General features: G+C 40.4%; 1 protein-coding gene across 1 annotated transcript in view; it reads left to right on the top strand.

Annotated features, from left to right (window-relative positions):
* Positions 1 to 509: 509 nt before the first annotated feature.
* cystm1 (cysteine rich transmembrane module containing 1) overlaps positions 510 to 27677 on the top strand; it is a 39432-nt gene continuing 12264 nt past the window's right edge. Inside the window, exons 1-2 of the mRNA XM_062977884.1 lie at positions 510 to 666; positions 24834 to 25087. Coding sequence (XP_062833954.1) covers positions 24853 to 25087 — 235 coding nt within the window. The 5' untranslated portion in view covers positions 510 to 666; positions 24834 to 24852. The remainder of the gene's footprint in view (positions 667 to 24833; positions 25088 to 27677) is intronic.

The following is a 27677-nucleotide window of genomic DNA, read 5'->3' as shown; positions in this document are numbered from 1 at the left end:
AACATTAAATTTGGTTATGATTTTACAAGTTAAGTACCAAAACATCATGTTTTACAACAAATTTGACAGAAAAAGCAGTTCAATACGCAGTAATGTTATGTTGTAATTACTGTATTTACGAATTTAGCACCAAAATATCACTATGTATTGAAAACATTGACTACAAAAATGCGTTGGATAAGCGAGTGTTGGATAAGTGAGACTCTACTGTATATCATAACTTGTAGTATAGTACATGCTATGGACAATACGGGATTGATTCTGCCACCGCTAGAGGGAGAAGGAAACGGCCTACTGAGGGAGCAGGGTTCAAGGTCGGCAATTAAAGACAGAGGGAGATTGCGGGGTCTATGCTCTCCCCCCCTCCCTTTCCTTTTCCCCTCCAAGGCGGGTCGCGCGCCGGTCACGAGCCCAGACCGACGACGCGCGTGCACTGCTCGAGGCTCCTCTAGTGGGCGGGGCTGAGCAGAGGCGGTGACGCAGCGCCCTCCCTCTCCCTCCCTCCTCCCCTTTCGCCGTCGGAGGGACCACAACGCCTTGGAGTGACGTCACGGCGGACGCTCTGCGGCTCTTGAGGGAGGAACGGCTCTGACAGGAGCTGCACGCGCAGTCGGCTCGGCGCTGAGGGAGAAGCGGGACGGAGGAGCAGAAGGCGGGAAGCGAGAGGTAAGCGCCCCCCCCCCCCATCCCGCCTGAAGGCAGGCAAATGAGGCACTTCGAGCTGCGTTATACAGGCACGGGCCAACTTGGGCCCTCCAGGTGTTTTGGACTTCAACTCCCACCATTCATAACCGCTTAGCGACTGAGGGGGAAAAGGAAAGGGCCTGAGGCGGTTAGGAATGGTGAGAATTGAAGTCCAAAACACCTGGAGGGCCCAAGTTGGCCCGTGCCTGCTGTAGACCCAAAGAATGCAGTGTGATATGACCATATACCATGCAGCTCAAACTGCATTGCTTGGCAGTGTATAGGGTGTCCCGCAAAGTCTAGGGAAAAATGGGGGAAACTTTATTTACCAAGTTTTTGTATTCATTTTGCAAAATATGGACAAAATATTCTCTGCGTGTTGGCAATGTAACATAACAGAATATGAGGTTGTCTTGTCAAGCTCGCAGCAACCCAGAATATGAGGTGGTTTGTTTTCCCTATACAGTAGAGTCTTGCTTATCCAACATAAACAGGCCGGTGGAAGCGAATATGGTTGTTGTATGTTTTCCGGGCTGTATGGCCATGTTCTAGAAGTATTCTCTCCTGACGTTTCGCCCACATCTATGGCAGGTACCTCACAACCTCTGAGGATGCTTGCCATAGATGTGGGCGAAACGTCAGGAGAGAATACTTCTAGAACATGGCCATACAGCCCGGAAAACATACAACAACCCTGTGATCCCGGCCATGAAAGCCTTCGACAAACTATAAGCGAATATGTTGGGTAATAAGGAGGGATTAAGGGAAAGCCTATTAAACATCAAATTACGTTATGATTTTACGAATTAAACACCAAAACATCATGTTTTACAACAAATCGACAGAAAAAGCAGTTAAGGACATGATAATGTTATGTAGTAATTACTGTATTTACGAATTTAGCGCCAAAACATCACAATGTATTGAAAACGTTGACTACAAAAACACTGGATAATACAGAATGTTGGATAAGCAAGACTCTGTATAGAAACTCCTGGGACACACTGTAGTGTAGATCAAGCCTGAGTTTTCCTCTGCATAAAACCTATGCCTTCCTGGTCTGGTAGAAACAACGATTGGCCAAGGAGTAATTAATCTTCCTGAAGCTCCCACTTGTTTCTCTGGAAAGGGCACCAGGACAAGGCTTGAGGGTCATCCCTTTGGTCTGTCCCTCTCCCTCTTTCCTCCACCTAATGCTTGGTTCTCATCTCCACTGTGGAATTAATGCAGTTTGACACTGCTTTGACTGCCATGGTATCTGGGAAGTGTAGTTTTATAAGACACTCCTATCAGAGAAGGCTACTGGGAGGCTTCTCTCATGTTCCCCACAAGCTAGAGCTGACAGACAGGAGCTCACCCCATCTTGCAGATTCAAACCAGCAACCTTCAGGTCAGCAGCCCAAAATATCCTGTTAGGTTAAAAAAAATAGCAATTTATTTGGTGTTTCCCCTTTTTTTGCGGGGAAGGGTCCTCCTGTGCCCTTAACAGCAGTGAATATTGAAGATGTTGGGCCCTTCCATACAGCCATATAACCTAGAATATCAAGGCAAAAAAAATCTCACAATATCTGCTTTGAAATGGGGCCCTTCCACAGAGCCATATAACCCAGAACATCAAGGCAGATAACCTACAATATCTACTTTGAACTGGGTTATCTGAGTCTACACTGTCATTTAATCCAATTTAATCCTTCATCCTGGAACAGTGTCTTTTTTGGAAGCCCTATTATTTACAAGGGCAGTGGGATGGGTGAAGGGTGTAAATTGCCACCTGTTAGCCAGAGGGGCTAAAAAAGGTGAAGTGATTCAAAGCAGGATTGGTAGGTCCATGGGCGAGAGACTCAGACCCCTTCCACACAGCTGTAGAAAATTTACACTGAACTGGAATATATGGCAATGTGGACTAGATAACCCAGTTCAAAGCAGATACTGTGAATAATCTGCCTTGATATACTGGGTTATATGGCTGTGTGGTAGGGCCCTCAGTCACCTTAGTCTAGTTTGAACTTATGTTACAAGGTTGTCACAGAGATAGAACTGGGTGTGGTTAGGGTGAGAATATATATGCTTCCTGCAAGATGGGAATACAATGAATCAAACATGCACTGAGAGCCTTGTAACTGCAGTGTTTTAATGTCCAGCCAGCTGAGCAAATATAAGAAGGCAGTTTAAAGATGTTATTCTTGAAGAAATAATATTACAGAATTTTAGGTGAAATTCACCACAGCTTCCATACCAGTTTGGATTCAGTTTTGTTAGCACAAATCCTGTGGTAAGTACTGTATATAAAAAGTGCCACTGATAAAAGTATTGCCTATGGAATGAGTACAGGTTCTTGTGTTTCGTCAATATTTGTTTCCTTTGTGTCTGTTTCTCTGTGCCTGTCCTTTATCTGGTAACAAGTAATGTTCCTGGACTTCAGTTTCTTTTTCTCTACCTACTGCTTCTTGAAATGAATTCAGTTTTGAAAAACAATAATTTATTCTGGCACTTTCCTATATTTGGTGGCATGGCTTTTGGTCAAACTCACTTCCTGGATTCCTCAGCAACTTGTTTCCTGGCCAGGTCCCATTTCCCCATTTTGCCCTCAGGTTGAGATGAATGTGTTTACCTTTCACCTATTTCACATTGTATTAGAATATAACCCCTGTTTTATACAACATCCTGTTCTACTTTTGGATCACGGGGAAGATGCTCATTAAATATAGGCTAGGTGTTCTCATGAATTGCAGTGATTGGATGAGTAATCTATGCCTGGTCCTCTCCTGGTTCTCTTTAACCCAGTTAAAAGCTTATTTATAGGGAGCCACAGTGAAATTTTACCTCTGTAGTTCAGCAAAGATGTGGCAATTACATTGCTGGTTAACATTATACTCTGCCATGGCAGTGACATTGTACTGCTGCCTCCTTTTCCTCTCTTCCTTTCCCACTTGCTGTCTCTCTCTTGTTTCATAAAGTTTGTGCAGAAGCTCTTTGCTTGTGCCCATATTATTTGTTAATCTATTTGTTTCAAACATTTAAGAACTGTTTTTTAGATCACTATCTGTTATAGGGAACTAGCTTTGCCCGGCCACGCGTTGCTGTGGCTTATGGGAATCCTTTGTTGGCCAGGTGGAATAGCAGTGAATAGCCTCGCAGTCTCAAAGCCTGGCCGTTTTCTGGAGTAGCTGGAGCTTTTTGTTGTATGAATGTAGAGGCATGGATAAGAGGTTGTGCTGCCAAGTTTAGAGTTTCTGGGATGTGTAGTTTTGTTGTTTTGTCCTAGGCCGAAATTTCATTACCCTTTTATATATATAGATAGCCACATGATAGTGCAATCAAATTACAGTAATTAAATAACAAATACAACGAAAACATAAAATGAAAGCCTGGATGTAAACAGCCAATTCAGTAGCAGATAAAACAGTGTTAAAAGGAGTTTCCCCTAAAATGCATGGCCTAAGGGAGGGAAAGGTGGATTGGACAGGGTAGCTGTCTGATGGGAGTGGGTGGGTGGTAAAATTGATAGGGAAACAAGAAAGGCTATTACAGTGTTCCCTCACTACTTCACGGTTCACTTTTTGCGGATTCGCTGTTTTGCGGTTTTTCAATAAACTCTAAAAGACTATTATAAATCATAAAAAATGACAGTTTATAGCCTAAGGAAGGGAGGAAGGAGAAGCCGAAGGTAGAGAAAAGGAGCCCAAGTGGCAACGGGAGGAAGAGGTGATTTATAAACACACGATTGGTTGATAAAGACTTAAAATAGTGTATAACTACTAAAATAATGTATAAATCTTAAAATAAATATAGTGTCCCTATTTTGCAGATTTTCAATTATTGCGGGTGGTCCTGGAACCTAACCCCAGCAATAAGTGAGGGAACACTGTATTGCTTGATGCATGCCAGGATTAAGAAAAACAACAACCCAAAGCTGATATGGCCAAGTGATAAAAAATAATTGCATACAGCGAACATGGCAAAAATAGCCTTTTGTATCAAGGTAACTTTTAGGAAGTTGAACTTTGTGGTCCTTGAGACCAATTTGAGTTTGGATTAAAAAAGTTGAGTAACATTTTGTTCCTATTTCAGCCTGCTTCTGTTAGACCAGTGGTTTCCTAATTTATTTGGCCTACCGTCCCCTTTCCAGAAAAAAATATGACTCAGCGGCCCCTGGAAAGGGGGACATGGCCTAGAGGGGTGGGTGTGGCTCCTGCTCAAGAGGATGGGGCTGAGCCTTTCCCCTAGTCCAAGATGCAGGACTGGGAGGGGGAGGGGGCGGGGCCAAAAATGGGCAGGCAGGACTGGGATGGGTGGAGTTACGAGCTCTGAGGCAGGGCTGAGCTTCTATCCCTGTCCTGCGGTGCCTGCCAGGAAACAGGGGGCGGGGCTAGAGGAGGGGGCAGGGCCTCTTGCCAAGTGCCTGACGGGGCTGAACCTCTATACCCCACCTCCGTGTTCTAACAAGTGCCTCAGGGGAACTATACAGAGGCTCAGCCCCGTCTCACGCTCTTGGGAAGAGGCCCCGCCCTGCCCCTAGCCCTGCCCTTTAATCCTAAAAGGCCTCTCAGGAGAGGTATAGGCTCAGCCCTGCCTTGGACTCTTGGAAGGAGGCCCCGCCCCCTTCCCTAGCTCCGCCCTCTGTGTCCTAACAGGCACCTCAGGAGAAGTATAGATCCTCAGCCCTGTCTCGGGCTCTTGGGAAGAAGCCATGCCCACTCCTCGAGCTCTGCCCCCTGTGTCATAACAGGCACCTCAGGTGCTCAGTCCTGTCTCTGGCACTTGGGAAGAGGCCTTGCCCCTCCCCTGGCCCCGCCTCATGTCCTAATAGGTGCCATCACTGCCCCCTGGATCGCTGCAGCGCCCACCGGGGGGCGGTAGTGCCCATTTCGGGAATCACTGTGTTAGACTCTAATGGAGACTGAACTATCAGAACAGGTGGAGGTAAACAAGTTAGGACAATTGGTTTCCAGGAAAGCTACATAAAAACTTTAAAAAGCCCTTCTTCTCTTCAAAACTGAACATTGAGTCCCATTATTGCAACTGATGTAGGAAGACATTAAAATGTTTAATGGAAAAAACTATGTTCATCTAGCTAGGCTTCTGAAGTGAAAAATTAATTGTTCTTCCTAACGGGAGGAACCAACAGGAAATTGCTAAGTCATCACTTAAGTAAATCCCATCAGTTTAGTTGGAATTAACCATTAGATTGGGGCATAAAAAGGAAAGTTTGGCATTGGAAGGTGTGAAGACAGCCTTTGTACCTCCCTCTTTATCTAAGGCCCCTTCTACACTGCCATATAATCCAGATTATCAAATCAGATAATCCACATTACCTGCTTTGAATTGGATTATATGAGTCTACACTGCCATATAATCCAGTTCAAAGCAGATGATCTGCATTTTATTTGGAAGTGTAGAAGGAGTCTTAAGACACATATACACTGATTCATTGCAAATATTTTTTCTCTTTTCATGGCAGAAGGATCTGCAATATAGTAAAATGTTCTTGAAATAACTGGATATTGTTACCATAAAATGTAACAGCAATGTTATATCTTGATGAGTTGGGTGCCAGACCACTTAGGAGAAGAAAGCCCACTGTGTTCTAGATCACAGAGGACTCCCAAAATTTGTTATATTTATAGGCACTCAGCTGCTGTGTTGGAAGGATGACCAAGTGGTACTTTGGGGAAACAATTGAGTTTCAACTGTCCAAAAGGTGTTTTCAGATCATGATTCGTTTTGCCTAAATGACATTTCAGAAGTCCAGATATCTCATAGAAATATTGTTGGTTTAAAATACCGCAGGCAGTTTTGGTCTTTTAGAGTACAACTAGCTGTGCCCGGCCACGCGTTGCTGTGGCGAAGTCTGGTGGTATGGGAAATAAAGTATTGAGGAATTGGTGGTAGTTAAGGTAAAGGGTAAAAGTTTTCCCCTGACATTAAGTCCAGTCGTGTCTTACTCTGGGGGTTGGTGTTCATCTACATTTCTAAGCCGAAGAGCCGGCGTTGTCCGTAGACTCCTCCAAGGTCATGTGGGATGACTGCATGGAGCGACGTTACCTTCCTGCCGGAGCAGTACCTATTGATGTACTCACATTTGCATGTTTTTGAACTTCTGGGTTGGCAGAAGCTGGGGCTAACAGTGGGGGCTCTCTCCGCTCCCCCAATTCAAACCTGCGGCCTTTCGGTCCAGAAGTTCAGCAGCTCAGCGCTTTAACACGCTACACCATCAGGGGATATTATTTCCTAAAGGTTGTGAATATACAATATTTCTGATTGTTTTTTTTGTCTGTTGGAGGCAAGTATGAATGCTGCAATTAGGAAAAATGATTAGGATGTAATGGCCTTGCAGCTTTAAAGCCTGTCTGTTTCCTCCCTGAGTGAATTTTTTGTTGGGAGGTGTTAGTTGGCCCTGATTCTTTCCTGTCTGGAATTCCCTTGTTTTCAGAGTGGTGTTGTTTGCGATATTTTATGTGCTTCTACTGTCTGTGGCCCTGAGAAAACAGAGGATTTGCCAGACTTTGATGATGGGAATACTTTGTTGGGAGGTGTTAGCTGGCCCTGATTGTTTCCTGTGTGGAATTTCTCTGTTTATTTACTGTCCTGGTTTTAGAGATTATATTGTTCTGCATTATTTTATCCCAGTAATTATTTTATATTAAAGTAGACTCTCACTTATCCAACATTCACTTATACAATGTTCTGGATTATCCAACGCAGTCTGCCTTTTCATAATCAATGTTTTTGTAGTCAGTGTTTTAAATTCATTGTGATATTTTAGTGGTAAATTTGCAAATACATTACAGTAGAGTCTCACTTATCCAACATAAACGGGCCGGCAGAATATTGGATAAGCGAATATGTTGGATAATAAGGAGGCATTAAGGAAAAGCCTATTAAACATCAAATTAGGTTATGATTTTACAAATGAAGCACCAAAATATCATGTTAGACAACAAATTTGGCAGAAAAAGTAGTTCAATATGCCTTAATGCTATGTAGTAATTACTGTATTTATGAATTTAGCACCAAAATATCACGATATATTGAAAACATTGACTACAAAAATGCATTGGATAATCCAGAACATTGGATAAGCGAGTGTTGGATAAGTGAGACTCTACTGTAATTACTAAACAGCATTACTGCGCATGGAACTACTTTTTCTGTCAAATTTGTTGTATAATATGATGTTTTGGTGCTTAATTTGTATAACGATTACCTAATTTGATGTTTAATAGGCTTTTCCTTAATCCCTTCTTATTATCCAACATATTCACTTATCCTGCCAGACTGTTTATGTTGGATAAGTGAGAGTCTACTTTTTATTGATAATCTTATATTATCTGCTTAGAACTGGATTATATGAGGCCCCTTCTTCACAGCTGTATAAAATGCACACTGAAGTGGATTATATGGTAGTGTGGAGTCAAGATAATCCAGTGCAAAGCAGATAATATAAGATTCTAAATGGGTTCTATAGCTGTGTGGAAGGGCCTTGAGTCTACACTGCCATATAATCCAGTGCAAATTAGATAATCTGTGGAAGAAGCCTAAATTTGCCTGTCCCCTAACTGAACCCTGGCTGTCCCTTGGCTGGTTGCTAGGCAACCAAATGGGCAGAGATTAGCCCTCTAAACTGGCAGCAATTGGATAAAAAAAATTATTGCTCTCCCTCTAATTAGGACTTTGTTTTTCTTTTCTTTTTGTTGTATCAACCTGGAGGCATGGATGATGGGTTGTGTTGTCAAATTTCTAGGTTGGGGGGGCCTGTACTTTTGTTGTTTTGTGAGTCGCCGTAATGCCATCACTCTTTTATATATATAGAAAGGAGGGAAGACTGTGCCAACATTTATTCTGTAGACAGAAAATAGATTTCTTGCGACATCTGAAACAAATTCTGATGGAACAATAAGTCTGGTGGAACTGTACTTCCGCATGTGGACAAGCTTAAATCAACATGAGCACTAGCTAAATTTTAAGATTCTGCAGAAGCCCCTTCTATACTGCCATATAAAATCCAGATTATCTGCTTTAAACTGGATCACATGGCAGTGTAGACTCATATAATCCAAAGCAGATAATCTGGATTATATGGCAGTGTAGAAGGGTCCTGAGTTGGACAGGATTGTCCCTAGGATTGTGTCCTTGTATGTTTTCTACTACAATATATAAAAAGAAAAGAGCAATCTGAAAGATCCTCTGTACTTTTAATTGAAAGTGTTCTGAACTATGCAACATGATTTTACCATTATGTACATAGTTACATGGGCCCCTGGTGGTGGCGCAGTGCGTTAAAGCGCTGAGCTGCTGAACTTACAGACTGAAAGGTCCCAGGTTCAAATCTCAGGAGCGGAATGAGCGCCCACTACTAGCCCCAGCTCCTGCCAACCTAGCAGTTTGAAAACATGCCAATGTGAGTAGATCAATAGGTACCGCTCCGGTGGGAAGGTAACGGTGCTCCATGCAGTCATGCCGGCCACATGACCTTGGAGGTGTCTACGGACAACGGCGGCTCTTCGGCTTAGAAATGGAGATGAGCACCAACCCCCAGAGTCGGTCACGACTGGACTTAACGTCAGGGGAAACCTTTACCTTTACCTACATAGTTACATACATAATGTAAAGGTAATGTATTGATGTTCTCACCTATTCATTCAAATGCCTGCCCAGAGCTTTATGCCTCTGTGGTTTGTTTCAAAGTGGATGTTTTTACCATTAAGTAGATCCTGAGGGAGTTTTGATTCTTACTTGGGAATAACAGGCACATTCTGCCTCACTATCAAATCTGTAGAACTTGTTAATGTTTTATTTCTCAATTATTTGGGAAAAAGGTTGCCTTCTAGGGCTGCAAGAATTGAAAATGGTAAGGAGATGCCCTACCTGTAATTTACAGTTCTGAGCTTTCCGTTCTGTCTCTGGAGCCTTATCTCCTCATTCTTAAATGGTTTTTACAAGCAGTTGAGAGGCCCACTGCAAACAAAGGGCACAGCACTGAGAGAAAGGAGGTTGCACCACTTTTCCAATGTAAATCATTGTCCTCACTAAAAGCCGCTTACTGTTGTCCATCATGAGAAAAAAATATAGATGTATTTTCCCTAATGGGGAAAAAAGCCTCTGGAGAACAGGGCATAATCTCCAAAATCTGTCAGCCTGAGCCCTAAAAATCTATAAGTATCACAAATTGGGCTGTGTAGCATTTTAAGAGTTCAGATTGGGGAGAAAAGTACTTTTTTCAATCCACAGTCATTCTGTGTGTGTGCCCCCCCCCCCCCCAAAAAAAAACAAATCAGTCTCCAAGGTGCAGAGCAGAGGGATGCGGTAAAGACGGGCCAGCATGAAGGAGACAGAAAAAAGGTTGGAATGGGGGAAATGCAGGCAAGGGAGCAGATGCTGGAAGGGAGACTCCAACCTTTCTCCATTGAAAGGTTTCTAGGACTGCTGTTTCATTTGGTATGGACTTGAACCCCCTCCCCTAACTAAGCTCAGATGCCCCTTATCAAGAATCCCTGTCACCATACAGGGCAGGGAGAGACACAAAGGTCATAAGGAGCCAATAGCAACCCCACTCAAGGCCAGGATCCAACACAGCAGGGCCTTTTGTACAAATTGGTAATCTTTTAGAAGGGCAGTAATCATATTTCTCTTTTTTCTTTTTCCACCCTTGTCTCCCTCCCAACCTATTTCCCTTCTTCTTTTCCATAGCTTGAAAGCTCCCCGACTCAGTTCTGTTATCAGGTGGATGGATTAACGCTTTCATTCTCACCTACACCCATTCCTTGAAAATCATTCTCTGTTGAGAGTGGTTCCTAACCTTTGGTTCTCTAGTTGTTTTGGATGTTGGCTCCCAGCCAGCTTACTGGCTGTTAGGAATTTTGGGAGCTGAAGTCCAAAACAGCTAGGGAACCAAAGGTTGGGAACCACTGCTATAGAGCCACCAAGCCAAGACTCCCTCCTCCCCCTTTCTTAAAAAAGCTCTATCCATATTCTGGGATACTTCCCAGCTCTAGGTAGTAGATTTGGGCCTAGAAATCCTTGAGCCCACATAGAGCAATGTTGCATTTCTCCCTCTTTCTTTGCTCCATTTATGAAACATTCATGTGTTTAGAAGGAGCAGAGGCTTTGATTCATAGAAGGTCTGAGAGAGCATGTAACTTTCTTTTCTTGACTTCCAATTTTCCTTTTTAGAAGTGTTTTTTTTTAAACTGGAATCTTTAAGGGCATATCTCAACCACCCGAAATCACAGATTTGAACTGATTGCCATATAGGGTTCTTCCACACAGCCATATAACTCAGAATATCAAGACAGAAAATCCCACAATATCTGCTTTGAATTAGGTTATCTGAGTCCACGCTGCCATATATTCCAGTTCAAAGCAGAAAATGTGGGATTTTATTCAGCTGTGTGGAAAGGGCCACAGTTCATTTGGCTACTGATTCTTTTAGACTTTTCCCACTCACCCATCCCACCTGTGGAGATGTTGCTGTGTATATATATATATATATATATATATATATATATATACATATAAAATATTATATTATTATATTATAACCGCTGCCACCAAATGCAAAGATGTTTATAATGCGGCCACCAGATGTAAAGGGGATTATCAACGCTTGCCACCACTATGGGAAGATGTAGACAGTAGCTACTCAGAGAGGAGACCTTTTGAATTTTGTTTTTCTTCTTTCTTCTTGTTTGCTATTGATGGTAATATATATGACAGAAGCTGAGATGTTTAAAAGAACAATAACACGTTTATTCAGGCACAAAGCTTAATGGTTACAGTCACTTTCTCTTTAGAGGCACTTTAGTTAACAGTTGCAAAGCTAGAATGAGGTGTTTCAAACTCTTTAAAATGTCACTTCTTTCTCTACTGCTTTTACCAGCAGTCACCCTGTGAATTACATTCACAGATTATCTGTTCCTCATCAGGAGACAGACTACCTTAAAATTAGTCACCAAACCTATTTTAAACTGACTCAAAAATAAGCACTTGAGTCTCCCTGATCCCTTCAACTTAGGGTCAGTCTTCACTGTACCTCATCAGGGCACAGACTAACTGCTGCTTTTTCAAACCTGCACTTCCCCACCAAAAGGGCAGTTGGCTCCGCCCACTTCTCCATGGCAACCAACTCTTGAGTGCAGAGATGCCATAACTGAAATATTGGCCCTTTTAAAACACAATTAAACATGACATCTGTAAACCAAAAAAAATCACACTTCATTACACCACCCAATCCAACAGTGGGAAAAAATTGAGAGTTGCCTCTAAAATATAATGGACAAATCCAATAACTTGAAGTCATTTTCCGTGAATACAGAAGGGAGTATGTCTCTTCTGTATCTGCTTCCTGACCTCAAAAGCAAAGTCAGCTGTTCCAGTCTGTGGAATTAACCCTGTATTGTGAGACTTTTCAAGTACAGAATTTGTTCTCCTCTGCATACATATTCTGAACCAAATGTTAATTTGTGTAACTTTGTAGCCTCATATTATAAAATATTGCTGATTGTGTAACTATCTTGATCATTTTAAACAGGTATGTTGAGGAAGATTACAATATGTGGTCCCATGCAGTTATCTTCTTTCACAACAATTAACCTTAAAGAACATGGTCCTTTGGATGGCAGTGAGAGCTGTGTTTTATACTAACTGCTTAATAGGCTTTGTATCCAACCAGTAAGGAAAGAATAAAACCACATCCCATGTGCCAGCATTGTGATGGAAAATTTCACCTGTACAAGCAGTCCCCAAGTTACAGACGAGATTTGTTCTTAAGTTGAATTTGTATTTAAGTCAAAACAGGTACAATTTAAAGTGTAGCTCCAGCCAAATATAAACATATATACAGTATTAGCTTTAGATACCATAGGTAAGGGCTAACACCCCTGTGGAATTTGCTTTGCTATCTGTGCCCCTTTTCAGAAGATTTCACACGTTCAGTCGCTGTGATTTGAAAAAATGGGCTTGTTGTGGAAACAAGGATAGGTGTTAAAGCTTAGTGGAAATACCTTTCCCCATGATACCTCTTCCAGGTGTGAATTTCCCTACCTAGGAGTAGATTTCTCTCACTTTCTGTTGTTTCACCCTGTTCATAACTATAAGTCGTTTATAAGTAGGATGTTTGAAACTTGGGGACTACCTGTAATTATTGTTTAACACATTGCAATGCTTTTGTAGCAGCTAGTTACATTATTAATGTAAGATGTAGTTTGACCTTCTTCACCTTCTCTTAGGCCCCTTCTACACTGCCATATAAAATCCAGATTATCTGCTTTGAACTGGATTACATGGTAGACTCATATAATCCAGTTCAAAGAAAATAATCTGGATTATCTGATTTGATAATCTGGGTTATATGGCAGTGTAGAAGGCCCCAGTTATTTATTGCATCTACAACCAAAATCTTTTTGCTTTTTAAATCTTAAATTGCTCAAGCATGCTATACATTCCTCTCTCCTATAGCTGAATTATGTGTATTATTACTTGTAAGAAACACTAATTTAAGTTAATCAGAATTTATATTTAACTAAAGATGAATGGGATTTCAACCTTAATTTCATTCTGCATGCCATTTTATATTTTTAATCTTTTGCTGCCAATACAGGGTTCTTCACTTGCTCACAACAATTAAGACATCTGGGAACTTATGTGTTGTAGTTACCAAGTGTCAAGGGAAATACACTCTGTATGTATTTAGGTATAAGCAATTATCCTGCCACAGCCTTTTCTTTTCTACCTTGTATAAAAAGGGGGGGATATTTCTGGAGCATGTTTAATTACTTAGCTGCCTTTGCAGCTTGCAATTAAAACATATTAACATGGCACCTCACCTTGGAAGAAGGAGTAGAAAACTGAACGGAAAGGCCTGATTTCATTTCTGCAGTCATGTGGTCTCCTGACAAAAGTTGGCTTGCCTTGAGATACCTTATTGTAGTTTTCTGTAATGTTCTTAATGGGACTGGCCTGTGGCAAACATGTGAAGCAAGAAAAGGAAGGGAGGGGGGCAACAGCTGCCAGTTAGAATTGCTGACGACCAAATGTAGTCACATCTTGTAGATCCTGTGTATATCACTAAGGCTGCATCTACACTTCCCTATATCCTAGGATTTGATCCCAGATTATCTGCTTATCCAAGATTATCTGGCAGTGTAGACTCATATAATCCAGTTCAAAGCAGATAAAGCTGGAATCAAATCCTGGGATATAGGGCAGTGTAGCTCCAGCATTAACATCCCAAATCTGGCCCTCTGGGATGTGATTCCTGACCCAATCTTTGTCCACTTAGATGTGGAAGGAGAATGGCAGAATTGGTAAAATGACTTTGAGTTAAGGCCTTTCAGGTCTTGGTTTGTCTTTTGAGAGGAGAGATTGTAATATTGACAAAACCAGTTCTTGACTTGAGATGAAATCTTTAGAATGTCATGGGCCTCCTTTTTGACCTGAGGTGAAGATGGCAATCTTGGAAATAGGTCTTCCAGACTGAAAACTGGAGACAGCTTCTGTAATTTTAATAGTTTTGTAAGATATGTTCCTTGTCACACAACCAGGTAACTATTTCAGTTTTCACTCTGGGAAACTTACAAGGGAGGGGGTTCATGCCAGCAGAGTGTGGTCAGAAACTAATGTTATATGATCAGCTTCTCTCACATAGGCTCCATTCATACATGCACATACACTTTTCCTAGTTTCCTTGAACCAATTGCTGATATATCTCTGAAACTTATTCAGGGAAGAAAATATACCTAACTGGTGACATTTGTGTGAGCCAAATTAAGTATGTGAGTGGAGGTTCCTCATCTGTGCTTTATAGTGTATTCGTTAGCATATTGGGGTTGCATAAACCTTAACTACAAGTTGCAAATGGAACAAGCAAAGCTGTATTCCATTGACAGCTTGATTAGGTGTCAGAGTATTATTCCAGGAGTTACCAGTAACTGGAATTCCCATGGGGTAGCTTTAAAAAGGTATGACCTAAGGAGGAACTGTGTTTGGTAACTGACTCTGACAGCCCATAAATAGCCACAAATCAGTGAGTGAGTAATTAAACTGGTGCCCTTAAGCTACTCACTTGTTACATGTATAGAGAACTAAGGCAGTGTGTTCAAGAAGTTTCTGCTATGGTAACCTAGTAGTTTCAGATGAACTGGCAAGTAATTTGTAGGGGTGATAAGAGTGCAAATTTAAGTACCTCTTGCAGTCCTTAAAAATTATATGTAGACTAGAAGTAAGTGGATCTGAAAGAAAACAGCAATTGAAGTTGGAGCATTTCAGAATATAGTATTTGATCCCCTGGTTAAATCTACACATAGATATACCCCATGATTACAAATGCACCAGAATTTTAATATTTTTACATTAAATCAATGTAGCTATATATTCATTACTTTTCAGAAACATCCCCTTTATTACTGCCACATATGAGTTTTAATCTTGCATTTGATGTTTTGACCCTTTTAACCTGGGAATGGCTAAGAGCAGGAATAATCCTGTGGCACTATCAACATTGCCTATCTGTTGCCCAACAAATAACCATTATGTGCACACTGTATAATGCTTACTAACCTGATGTAATCCTCTTTATTTGGAATTGAAACTTCATTTGCATACTTCTCAGTTAAACCTCACTGGCACTTTTGACTACTCTCATTCTATTGGGGGAAGGAAAAGTGTGTTTGTTGCAGTTACTTATTATTCTGTTTCTCACAGAGAAAAGGGGCATAGGGGCGCAGGTGGGTGCTCCTGGATGGGTAGACCTCTCATCTTTCTCTTGACTTTTCTCCAGCCTGAGAAACAGAAAGAAATAGACTCTCCCCTACCCCACAAGTCCAAATTTGATGTTGAGGAATGCACTCCTCTCCCCACTTCTGAAACAGAGCTCACATCTCCTCCAGACAGACAGCTAGGGAAGTTTATTTCTACACACAAACACACATTAGCTCAGCTTTCCTCTTCTGCCTTCTAGAAGCCAATCAGAAACCTCAGGCATGTTCCCAAAAGTACACCGGTAGGTCTCATGGAAGGTTTCTTAGTGGAAAGCAGTATCTGTGCTCCAGGAAATGATAAGAAGAGAAGAAACACTTAAAACCAAAAATAATTAAGTTTTGTATCTCAGCAAGCAGCAAGGCACAGGAAGTGTGGATAAGCTGGGACAAAGTTTATTTAGAAATACAGTAAACATGTCTCTTTCTAACGTGCGTGAACTTCTGCTGCCTCAACTCTTTGCTGAAAACAGGAGACAAGACCTGTGACAAGGGAACCACAGGTTTCCTGACATAAATGATAACAGAAGAAATTCAGCCAAAAAATTCTAGATAATAATATGATGGGGAGACGAGAGAGGCAGGACTTTGCTAATGGGGTCAGAGTGTCACTGAAATTGAGCTAGAATTTGGAGGTCCTCTTCCGATGGAGGAAGACCTGAGACCCCCAAAAGGGTTCATCACCTCTGGCAAGAAGGAGAGAGCCGCTAGAATCAGAATTTCCCAGATCCCAAATAAATCTCACCATAGGCTGAAGAAAGAACTACCGAGATGTTTAATGCGATCCAGTTAGAAAGGTGTCAACCGCAATCATTTGTCAAGAAGACATGACATACAACAGAATACAGCACACTTTATAGCAAAGAAACGGGGCGGCGAGGTTTGAATTTCCCGCTCCCTCCACTTCAGCCGGCTTCTTTCTGATTGGTTGTGTCTATCAGCTGGAGGAGAGGCGCGAATGCCTCGCCCAATCAGAGAGCCAGCCACGCTTCGGCTTCTCAGCCAATCAGGAGCGAGGGGGCGGTCTAAGCCATAAACAATGGACTGGAGAGCGGATTATGAATGGATTAAGATGACTATAGTGTGCCTAATGATTGTCGAGTACCCTGGGGGTCCTCAAGACAGTCTGGTATTATTTCTAGCAGTGAGAATATGCATTTTTGGATCTGGCATGGCTTCCAGAATCCTGCTTTTCTATATGTAAACAGATAAGTGTGATCCCGTCAGATGTTCCGGCCAAGTATGAAGACAAAGGAAGAAACGGATTGGGACAATCTTGGCTTTCCAAAGGCTGATTGTCCCGTATAGGAATGTGATAAGAATACCAGTTGGACGCCCCCCCCCCCCCCCCGGGGCCGGTCATGCTCCAAGACCCAAGAGGAAACGTTCATTGTTATTGTTCATGCAAAAGTATTTTGATTAAGTCCTTTTGAGAAGGGATAATTCCTCCCTTCGAAATGAACTTCCTTGCAGCCAGGTCATGCAGAGGTGACTCTTCATATTTCACTTCATTTCATAGTTCACATATGGGGGCAAAGGAAGGGAAACATATAGGGATACATTCATAGGATCAGAAATCATATTCACCCACTCCCACTTCCCAAAGAGTCCAGGGTAAGTTCATATATATATACATACATGGGGGAATGACATTGCAGCCAGGAAAGGTAATATAGGCAATAAGAAATAATAATAGTAATATAACAATAATAATAAATGCGAAGAACTCCATGGGGAGAATTTTTGAGGTGAATCCAACGTCCCATGGAGCTGGTTGAAAGGAAAAGCAGGGTGGAGGGTAAGTTATAGTTTCCCAAGGGTTAGTGCAGCCCAGAATGGGTGCTGCGGGGAGAGATGGAGAGATAGAGCCTTTTGGGGCTCAAAGGGAGGGAAGAGGGAATCCCTAACCCCAGAATCAGAAAAGAGAGATACAGTAGAGTCTCACTTATCCAACATAAATGGGCCAGCAGAACGTTGGATAAGTGAATATGTTGGATAATAAGGAGAGATTAAGAAAAAGCCTATTAAACATCAAAATAGGTTATGATTTTACAAATTAAGCAACAAAACATCATGTTTAACAATAAATTTGACAGAAAAAGTAGTTCAGTATGCAGTAATGCTATGTCTGCTGAGATCTCGATGACATATTTACGAATTTAGTACCAAAATATCACAATGCATTGAAAACATTGACTACAAAAATGCTTTGGATAATCCAGAACGTTGGATAAGTGAGTGTTGGATAAGTGTATGTATGTAATATATTGTATGTATATATACTTGTAAACCGCCCTGAGTCCCCTTCGGGGTGAGAAGGGCGGTATATAAATGTCGCAAATAAATAAATAAATAAGTGAGACTCTACTGTATATGGTAATACAAGCAACAGTGAAAGGTTGAAAAGATACATTTTTGCTAAAGATTTGGTTACAACATGGCCGGGGGGGGGGGGGGGGGTTAGTGGAGATGTTGGGCACGCTGAGAGAGAGAAAAGAAAGGGCACGGTGAGGAAAGGGTATGTACAGTAGAGTCTCACTTATCCAACACTCGCTTATCCAACGTTCTGGATTATCCAACGCATTTTATAGTCAATGTTTTCAATATATTGTGATATTTTGGTGCTGAATTCGTAAATACAGTAATTACTACATAGCATTACTACGTATTGAACTACTTTTCCTGTCAAATTTGTTGTATAACATGATGTTTTGGTGCTTAATTTGTAAAATCATAACCTAATTTGATGTTTAGTAGGCTTTTCCTTAATCTCTCCTTATTATCCAACATATTTACTTATCCAACGTTCTGCCGGCCCGTTTACGTTGGATAAGCGAGACTCTACTGTATATATATAGATATATAGAAATGAAATGTAAGCAGATAGGTGAAACAATTTTAGGTTTGAAATAGTTGCAACATTATAAAGTCTCATTGGAAGTAGACACAACACTTGTTTTTCTGGTTTTTCTTCTTCTGCGACCCTAGAGATCAACCCAGATGTATAGAGATGCAAATTTTCTTTTACCAGCTCAGACAATAGCTGGGTCGTTAGAGTTTTGGCCAAGCCAAAAGGTCACTTTGTCTCATGCTACTTAGATCCCAACCTATTTTACTGGTCTACCTTGGTTTCACATATTTATATGTGAACCTTATTATAAATCAATTTTTTTGTGCAAAAAGGGGGGTCTCTGTTCGACACCATCACCACTTGGAGGGGGCATTGTCAGATAGGGGAATCAAAAGCAGGGCGTGCTCATGGTACAATGAAACCTATGCTGAAAATAACTGCGTCAGAAGATTGAGTTTTCACCTTTATTACAATAAGGAAAAGGTGCTGAGGATGGGAGTGGCTATTGTTTTCTTTAGATATGTGTGTGCAATATGTGCATAGAGAATTAAAATCGGAGCAGCTGTAAACTGCCAGATGTAAAATTGCATTAATCCTATCTGAAATTGTCCACTAAAAGTTACTGAAATAAGTTATTTCACTGTAGTTGCTGAAGTAAGGCAATATGATTACTCCAAAATAAGAGGAATGAGTTTATGAGTTGCTTGGTCATCATTCTGCTCTATTATAACATGCACATTAATTGCTTGGAAGGCATTAGCAACCAGAACAGAAGATACAAAATATAAGTTAGATAAAAAATTAATTTAGCAGACCAATTCTGGCTGGCTAAAATCCACAAGCATTTTTGATTCACATTCTCTTATTGGTCATGTGGACTTTTAAGTATGTTTAGAGAGCAAAAGTAATGATGGGTCTTTTATGTATGTGACTAAAATTTATCTACATACTTTATACAGTATTTTTAGCATTCAAAATATCTGCCCAATTTTTGTAAATGCATTTTACAAACAAATTCAACAGCATTTTTGAGTACCTTTACATGGATTCTTTTTCCAGAAAGCCATTTGACCTAATGAAGTGTGGGTTGAGAGTTGATCTTGAAAGAGGACAAATGTTTTCACTCATTTTGTTGTTCTTCATTTACTAGAAATTGGTGTTTTTGCTTAGCTTGCCTTTTAAAAAAAAACTCTTCACTTTATGTTTCATAAATCTTTGGGTTTATAATTTTGTAAGGTAAGGTTATTTTATACCTGGTATATTATCTTCTAAGTGTGTGAAATCAGTCTGCCATTTTCAACCAGATTCATTCTTATTAATTGACTCAAAGTATATACCATTATTTAAGAAACAGATTTTTTAAAATAAAAATAAATAGAATATTTACTAGAAATGCTCATTAGTATTGTGCCCCATTATTACTCTCCGGCCATTTGCCATTTAGTGACCTGACTTAACTCAGGAAAGCTTTAAGAATTTAACTTGGTACTTCCAGTAATAAAAGCTAGAATCTTGTTAACACCCCAGATAGGCTTTCCCATGATGATGAAGTACTTTTAGTTTCTGTCTTAGCGCTCAGACATCCTAGCTTAAAATGCCAAAACTTTGTTGTTAGACTTCGAGATGAGTTATAACATAAGGTAAAATGATATGGTGAGGTTCATCAATAGCTAATGGAATCTAGTGGCTACGTTAGAGTTGAGGAAATTCCCAGATCTAATTTTAACTTGATGTGAATTTCCTCAGTAGCCCTTAGTCAAGCCACCACCCCAACGAAGAAAAACGTAGAGTTTACAAAGTCCCAGTTAACAGAGAAAGCAGGTGTGACTTACTCTCCATATGGGGCTGTCATCAAGACAAGAGATGCCTTTCAGGTTTTCAATCTCCCTGTAACATTAGTATAATGTCCAAATGTCTTGTGTTTCCTTGCCTAAGCCAGTGATGTGGAGTAGGGAGCATTTTACTGTGTGAAATGGATTAAGTAGGCATTTCCCCCAATTAATGTACAAATGAACAACAAATGCTTCCCTTTCTGGATTGCTATGAGTTTTCTGGGCTGTATGGCCATGTACCAGAATCATTATCTCCTGACATTTCGCCCACATCTATGGCAAGCATCCTCAGAGGTTATGAGGTATATTGGAAACTAGGTAAGAGAGGTTTCCCTTCCCTTTCTGTTTAACATTGTGATCTTTCTGTTTTATTTCGTTTTTGTGCAATTCACAGCTTAAGAGCATGGGGAATTATATGCTTTTAATGTACAATCTCTTTTACTGCCTGGCCTACACTTACCAACAGTGATGTGTGCAAATAATGGCTACTTTGGGTGTGGCACTTGCTGTAGCTTCTAGAGATTGTGAGCAAATCAAATCAAGGGAGCTACACAAAGGCAAAGCCCCATTAGCTGCAGACGTAGGTAGGCAGGCGGCACATAGAAAAAATGTCTTGTGCTGATGAATATCTAAGCAAGGGTATCTGGTAAATAAGCCAAGAATTGTACCTTGGGGAAATGGCATGCAGTCTTCCTCTTGAGATGACACTACAAATAGAATGTGCAAGCAGAACTTGGCATTAACCATGAAAATGCATTGTTGCTTATGACAGATTTAAGTGGAATATTGAAGTGAACTTGTGCAACCATGAAACTAGCTCCCTGGTATTTGTTGTTAAATATGAGTTGAGGGTCAAATATGGTATAAAACCTGTTCCCTTCAGTCATAACTGATTGGGAAGAACTACTATGTGACTAAACAGGTTGCTTTGATTAAGATTCTTTAGAGCAGTATAAATAACGTCTTCCTAAGGATGACATCCCACACTAACAGCTAGATGAACTAACACCTGTGCCTAGGATTGCACAACACCTTAGTAAGCAATGTAATGATGCATAGCATACATGAGACTGCTGGAGGCAAACTGCTGGCTCTCCGTGGCTGTTTTTTTAAAATGCACAGAACGTCCTTCCTTCTCCCTCATTTACAGGCACAGATCATCTAGAGCAGGGGTCCCCAAACTATGGCCCGGGGGCCGGATGCGGCCCATCGAAGCCATTTATCCGGCCCCCACAGCACAAGGGCAGAAGGGGGTTGGGCTAAATGGCCCAAGGGGTCTCTTATTCTCTTACAAACCTTATTATTATTATTATTATTATTATTATTATTATTATTATTATTATTATTAAAATTGAGGCTGGGTGGCCATCTGTCAGGTGTACTTTGCTTGTGCTTTGGGTGCACAAAGGCAGAAGGAGTTGGACTCAATGGCCCAAGGGCTCTCTTCCAACCCTCTTTTTTATTATTATTATTATTATTATTATTATTATTATTATTATTATTATTATTAAAATTGAGGCTGGGTGGCCATCTGTCAGGTGTACTTTGCTTGTGCTTTGGGTGCACAAAGGCAGAAGGAGTTGGACTCAATGGCCCAAGGGCTCTCTTCCAACCCTCTTTTTTATTATTATTATTATTATTATTATTATTATTATTATTATTATTATTATTAACATTGAGGCTGGGAGGCCATCTGTTAGCGTTGCTTTGCTTGTGCTTTGGGTGCACAAAGGCAGAAGGAGTTGGACTCAATGGCCCAAGGGCTCTCTTCCAACCCTCTTTTATTATTATTATTATTATTATTATTATTATTATTATTATTATTAACATTGAGGCTGGGAGGCCATCTGTTAGCGTTGCTTTGCTTGTGCTTTGGGTGCACAAAGGCAGAAGGAGTTGGACTCAATGGCCCAAGGGCTCTCTTCCAACCCTCTTTTTTTATTATTATTATTATTATTATTATTATTATTATTATTATTATTATTATTATTAACATTGAGGCTGGGAGGCCATCTGTCAGCTTTGCTTTGCTTGTGCTTTAGGTGCACAAAGGCAGAAGGGGGCTGGACTCAGTGGCCCAAGGGCTCTCTTCCAACCCTCTTTCTTGTTGTTGTTGTTGTTGTTATTATTATTATTATTATTATTATTATTATTATTATTATCATCATCATCAAGGCTGTATTTGTTCCCGTTTTGTTTTTGTTTTTTTACTTCAAAATGAGGCATGTGCAGAGTGCATAGGAATTTGTTCATAGTTTTTTTAAAAAAAAACTCTAGTCTGGCCCTCCAACAGTCTGAGGGACCGTGAACTGGCCCCATGTTTAAAAAGTTTGGGGACCCCTGATCTACAGTAAAGGCCAGCTAAATTATGGCTTGAAGTAATTTTATGTAGTGACATGACAGATGTGTCCCTACTCCCACTGTCTCGGAGCCTGACTGACTTTCCCAGTGGGGGGATGCAGTAAGGTAGCTGGAAAAAGGCACCACAATTTGAAGCTGCTCATATGTTCTTGGTGTGCGCCCACACAAACACACACTGTTTTGCCAGTTTCTGCCTTAAAACAGCTTGCCCTTTAAGGTATAAAAGTAAGGAAGATTTAAAATTTCACATAAAACCAGTAGTGGCTTGTCCAAGCTCATTTAAACAAGGTATGCATTTCCCAGCAAGACTTGGCCAGTTCTGGATATATGCATCTCAGGTTGGTCTTTGATCAGAAGCAGAGGCCTAATAAAAATGTTCAGGAAGATGGTGATAATAACAATAATGTTATTTTCATTTTGCCTTTTTATGAAGTTGTTAATATAGCCTAAGAGCTCAACCCAGACTCTTTTGTTATAAAGTCCATGTTTTGGAGAATTCCATTTACTCAGTGACATGAGACAGAATTGTTTTGGTTTCTGTAAAACATACTGCAAGACTGCCTAAAGTAGTAAACAGAGGATCAGGTTGCAGGGGCAACTAAAAATCCTATCTAACAGAGATGTGGAGTAAATACCACTATAGTATGTTGTATATTGTGGTACTGTGGCATATTGTATAAAATTTGAGAAATGAACACATCACAGAGCTTGGAGTCATAAGGTCACTACTGGGCAGTGCCCAAATAACCCTGTTTATATTTGACCATTATGAGGACTTCTGTAATCCCTCACTCCAATAGGAAAAAATATTAAATGCAATGCATTACTTCCTGTTTCATTTATAGTACTTAATCTCTGATCAAACATTTTCTCTCATAGTAGTTCTTTACTTTAAAAGAGCATACCTTTAGCTCAGTCTGATGGTCAAGAGATTACCGTATATACTCGAGTACAGTAGAGTCTCACTTATCCAAGCTAAACGGGCCAGCAGAAGCTTGGATAAGCAAATATCTTGGATAATAAGGAGAGATTAAGGAAAAGCCTATTAAACATTAAATTAGGTTATGAAAATAACCTAATTATAAAAATAAAAATAGATATTAATAGAATTACATTAATTGAGGCATCAGTAGGTTAAATGTTTTTGAATATTTACATAAAACCGTAATATAAGATAATAAAAAGGCTTTAATAAGATAAGACTGTCCAACTCTGATTACCTATATACTCGAGTATAAGCCAACCTGAATATAAGCTGGCCAGGGCCCTCACTCGAGAATAAGCCGGGGGGAGCTTTTTCAGTCCTAAAAAGGGCTGGAAAACTAGGCTTATGCTCGAGTATCTATGGTATAATCATTTCTTAAAAGATTATAAATGTAGACCTTTGATTTTATGTCCAGTTTGTTTCAAACTAGATTGATTTGAGAAGGTTTGAGAAGGTTGAGCACATATTTCCATGCAATATATTAAAGAAATGCACAGTTGGTTTTTTGTCCTAACTCTATATTAAAGTATTGTAGAATACACCACAGACCCTACTTAATTTTAAAAGCAGTGTATTGGAGATACAGCAATTTATTTTTCAGTTTCAAGTACAGCTGATTCAAAAATGAAGTAAGAGTTCTATTATATATTTAGGAACTGATGTTAATTGCTTATTTAAAATTAGTTTTCAGCCATTAATTGCAAACATTAAGATGGATAGCAAATTTTAGTGTACTTTAGAGATGTCATATTGGGGATAAGTGTCCTTTTTGTGTTTATAGAGGAAATATTTGTTCTTGCTCAAATACTTTTTTTGCCTGAGTAGCCAACCTCAGGTGTATGTGGGGATAGGATGGAAGCCTGGAGTATTTATAATGTTTGTTTGTAATGGGATAATATGTACATGAACATGTGTGTAGCTTATGATTATTATATGACGGTAGCGTGATAGGAGGGGATGGATTCCCCTGATTCTCATATGTACATTTGCAGTCTGTTAAGCACAGAGTGATGGACAGTTTAATATTTTGTATGCACAGAAAATATATATCAGATTTAAATTATGACCTGTTCAACTTAGGCTCCATATTTAGTGACTTGGCTTTGGCTCCTCCTTTGGGGCAATACAGTTTTTTATAGGACTTCAAGTCGAGAGGCTGTTTGTCTTACTTTGCACTGGGCAATCTTCCTTTTAGAGGGTGTCCTGTAATTTGTCACCCAGCAGTTTGCACTCAGACAGCTCCAAGAGGGATCAAAGTTAAGCAGTAAACATAAAAAATGTGGTATATAAATGATTAATAATGCATTTTTTTGGTTTATGGCTGAAATAACAAAAACTCCAAATAAAACCTATTTCTGTATTCTTAGGTAACACTTCACATCCTACATGGACTACGAAAATCCTCCGCCGTATTCTGGCCCGCATCCAGCTGCCCCGTATCCACCTTATACTCAGCAACCAGGTGGACCACCGGGTCCCGGCCCCTACCCTGGCTACCCACCGGGGCCTCCAGGGCCTCCGGGGCCGCCAGGGCCAGGCTACCAAGGCTACCCACAGTATGGATGGCAGAATGCTCCTCCTCCTCCAGGACCAGTCTATGCAGATGGACCCAAAAATACAGGTAAAATATATACATACATATACATATATATATGGAGTGCGTGTGTACATGGAACTCTGTTTGATTTAGTGCATTTCCTTCTGTTATAGAACTGAGCAAGCTCCCAAGCACTCTAATGAAAGAGGCCTAATAACATGAGAAGGCACTCCTCAGACTTGCTATGCTTTTATGTTCTCCTAGTCCCTTGACGGATTATGAGATTTCTGTTTGGGTTATGTATCTCCTCTCTCACTGTTCACAGCCATTTTTTAATTTATATATATAATTTATATTAATTGATAGATAGTCACTTTCTATTTCAAAATCATTAGTGTGTCTTGCCGAGATCATTTCAATCAGTTATTCTAAACCATTGTCCTTCCAGATGTTTTGGACTGCTGCTTCAAGAATTCTTCAGTAGTGTCAGGGATTCTGAGAGTTGGGGTCCAAAACATCTGGAGAGTCAAAGGTTCAGAGCCACTGACTTAAATTATAGTGAAATGATGCTCATGTTATGTTTAGTTTACAGGTCTCTGTATCTCAGAACATTGTATTCAATGATAACTCTAAACACCTGTCTGAAATATATTCTTGGGTGTTTCCTCACTCCTTTCAGATTCAGCCTCTATTCAAGGCTGAGTTGCAAGTCATTCATTCTTTATTTTTTGAAGATGTGATAATCCTGTGAACCATTTCTCATCCATCCCCTTGCCTTTGCTTCCTATACTCAGTTGCCAATCACTGCCTTCAAGTAGCACATGGCCAACATCCAGCCATTCTTCTAATCTTCTTCTAATCTTGTGCCTTGACTGTGGCAAAAAATCTCCATAAACTCCCGTTCACACCTGAGTCTCTCCTCTTCTTCAGCCCAAATCACTTCTTTGTGCACAGAACATATGAAGGCCTTCTTTTAGTCCCTGGAGAGACAGCTCCCAGCACAAAAACGTTTAAGCCTACTTTCTAGTTTGCCTTATCCATCTTGATGGATCCATACCCATAACCTTCTTTGATCAACAGCTCTTAATGTCTTTTATCTGTTTGTTTGATTGTATGTCTGATTCCCTCCTAAAGTTTCCTTTTAATACTCGGCTTTCTTAATCTGTAATCTCTATTCCTGAGTGTTTGCATTAATAACGTTTATCATTACTTCCTTCATCACTTTCTTCTATCTTCTTTTCAGTCAAAATCAAGAATGTCACATGTTGAAGAGGGACTTTTTAGCACAATGTAATTAAGGGCATAGTAATCAACGACAACAACATTTTATTATGGTCCAAATACCCTTAATTGCACCCTAGGTGTCAGTAATCATAATTGCCTTCCTTTTAGATTTATCTCTGGACAAGAATCACTTGGCGGCATTATTTCGATAACACTGAAATGCCTGACCAAACAGTGCAGGAATAAAGTGCCATGGAATGTGATCATTCAGTACTGCTGACATAATAGACTGACTGGAGAACTATGCAGGAGGTTTGTGGGTGGCTTCCCTTCTGGGATATGTTTGTGCACAGCCTTAAAGCCCCTTAATTGTGGACTGAGATGTCTCTATGCTACATGACTAAAAACGATATCCCACCATAGAGCAGTCCAATTTTAAACGAAGCTGTGCTATCAAAGCTTTGTGTCTGGATCTTTTGGCCATAAACATAATCTGACTCTTTAAAATAGAAGAATGAAAACCCTGGATGGCAGGTTTCTTGCCACTGCATGATCATTGCTTTCCATGGCAGACAAATACAGAATTCTAGGAGGTGAAAAGCCCAGAGGCATCAGTTCTGTAAAACTTTGGTGCAGCTGTGTGTTTCTGATTTATGACAACCCTAAGGAGAATCTATCCTGGCAAATTTTGTTCAGGAATTTGTCTTTTCCTTTCTCTGAGTATGAGAGGGTGGGATTTACCCAAGATCATCCAGGGGGACAGGATTTCAGTCCTGATCTCCGAAGCTGTAGCCCAGCACTCAAACAACTATGCCATGTCGGCTCTGGTATATTACTTAACTTGTCCTATATTTGTCCACATTCACTCCTTGATGATTGCAGCATCAGGTGTTGATCTGCATATGTGAATGACAGTGTGATCTCACATTAGTCAGGACACAGAGCCCTGCTGTCCTTTCATATCACTTTCAGTTTCAAATTCTGCTATGAAACAATAAGCAATGAGCTAGCTCTGGGCAGGAGAATTCAGATTATTTGGACGTAGTGCTTCAAAAGAGTAGCCAGAACAGTTTCCCTAGTCATGAACAGGCAGTCTTGTATTTCTGCATATAGTGCTAAAGCAATAGTGGACTTTGCTCCCTTCTCCTTTGCTTGTCATTGTTCTAGGTAGTGGGGAAAGTCCAACATTAGACTGAGATGGTTGCCTTTATGAATCTTGATTTGCCACGTAGTACCTCACCTCAGGTAAATTTTCATAATAGGGTTTAAAATTAGAGGGTTTTAAAATTTACAGCTTGGGGGTCCTGCACTCTACGTGGGGCTGCTTTTGAAGACGGCTCGGAAACTACAGTTGATACAAAGATCAGCAGCCAGATTAATAATCGGAGCAAGCTACATAAAGCGGTCAACCCTCTTGTTCAAGCAGCTCCGATATGATTCCGGGCCCAAT

This window comes from Anolis carolinensis, chromosome 4, assembly GCF_035594765.1.
Source record: "Anolis carolinensis isolate JA03-04 chromosome 4, rAnoCar3.1.pri, whole genome shotgun sequence".
NCBI classification, from domain to species: domain Eukaryota; kingdom Metazoa; phylum Chordata; class Lepidosauria; order Squamata; family Dactyloidae; genus Anolis; species Anolis carolinensis.
This window is presented reverse-complemented; position numbering and strand designations above follow the sequence as displayed.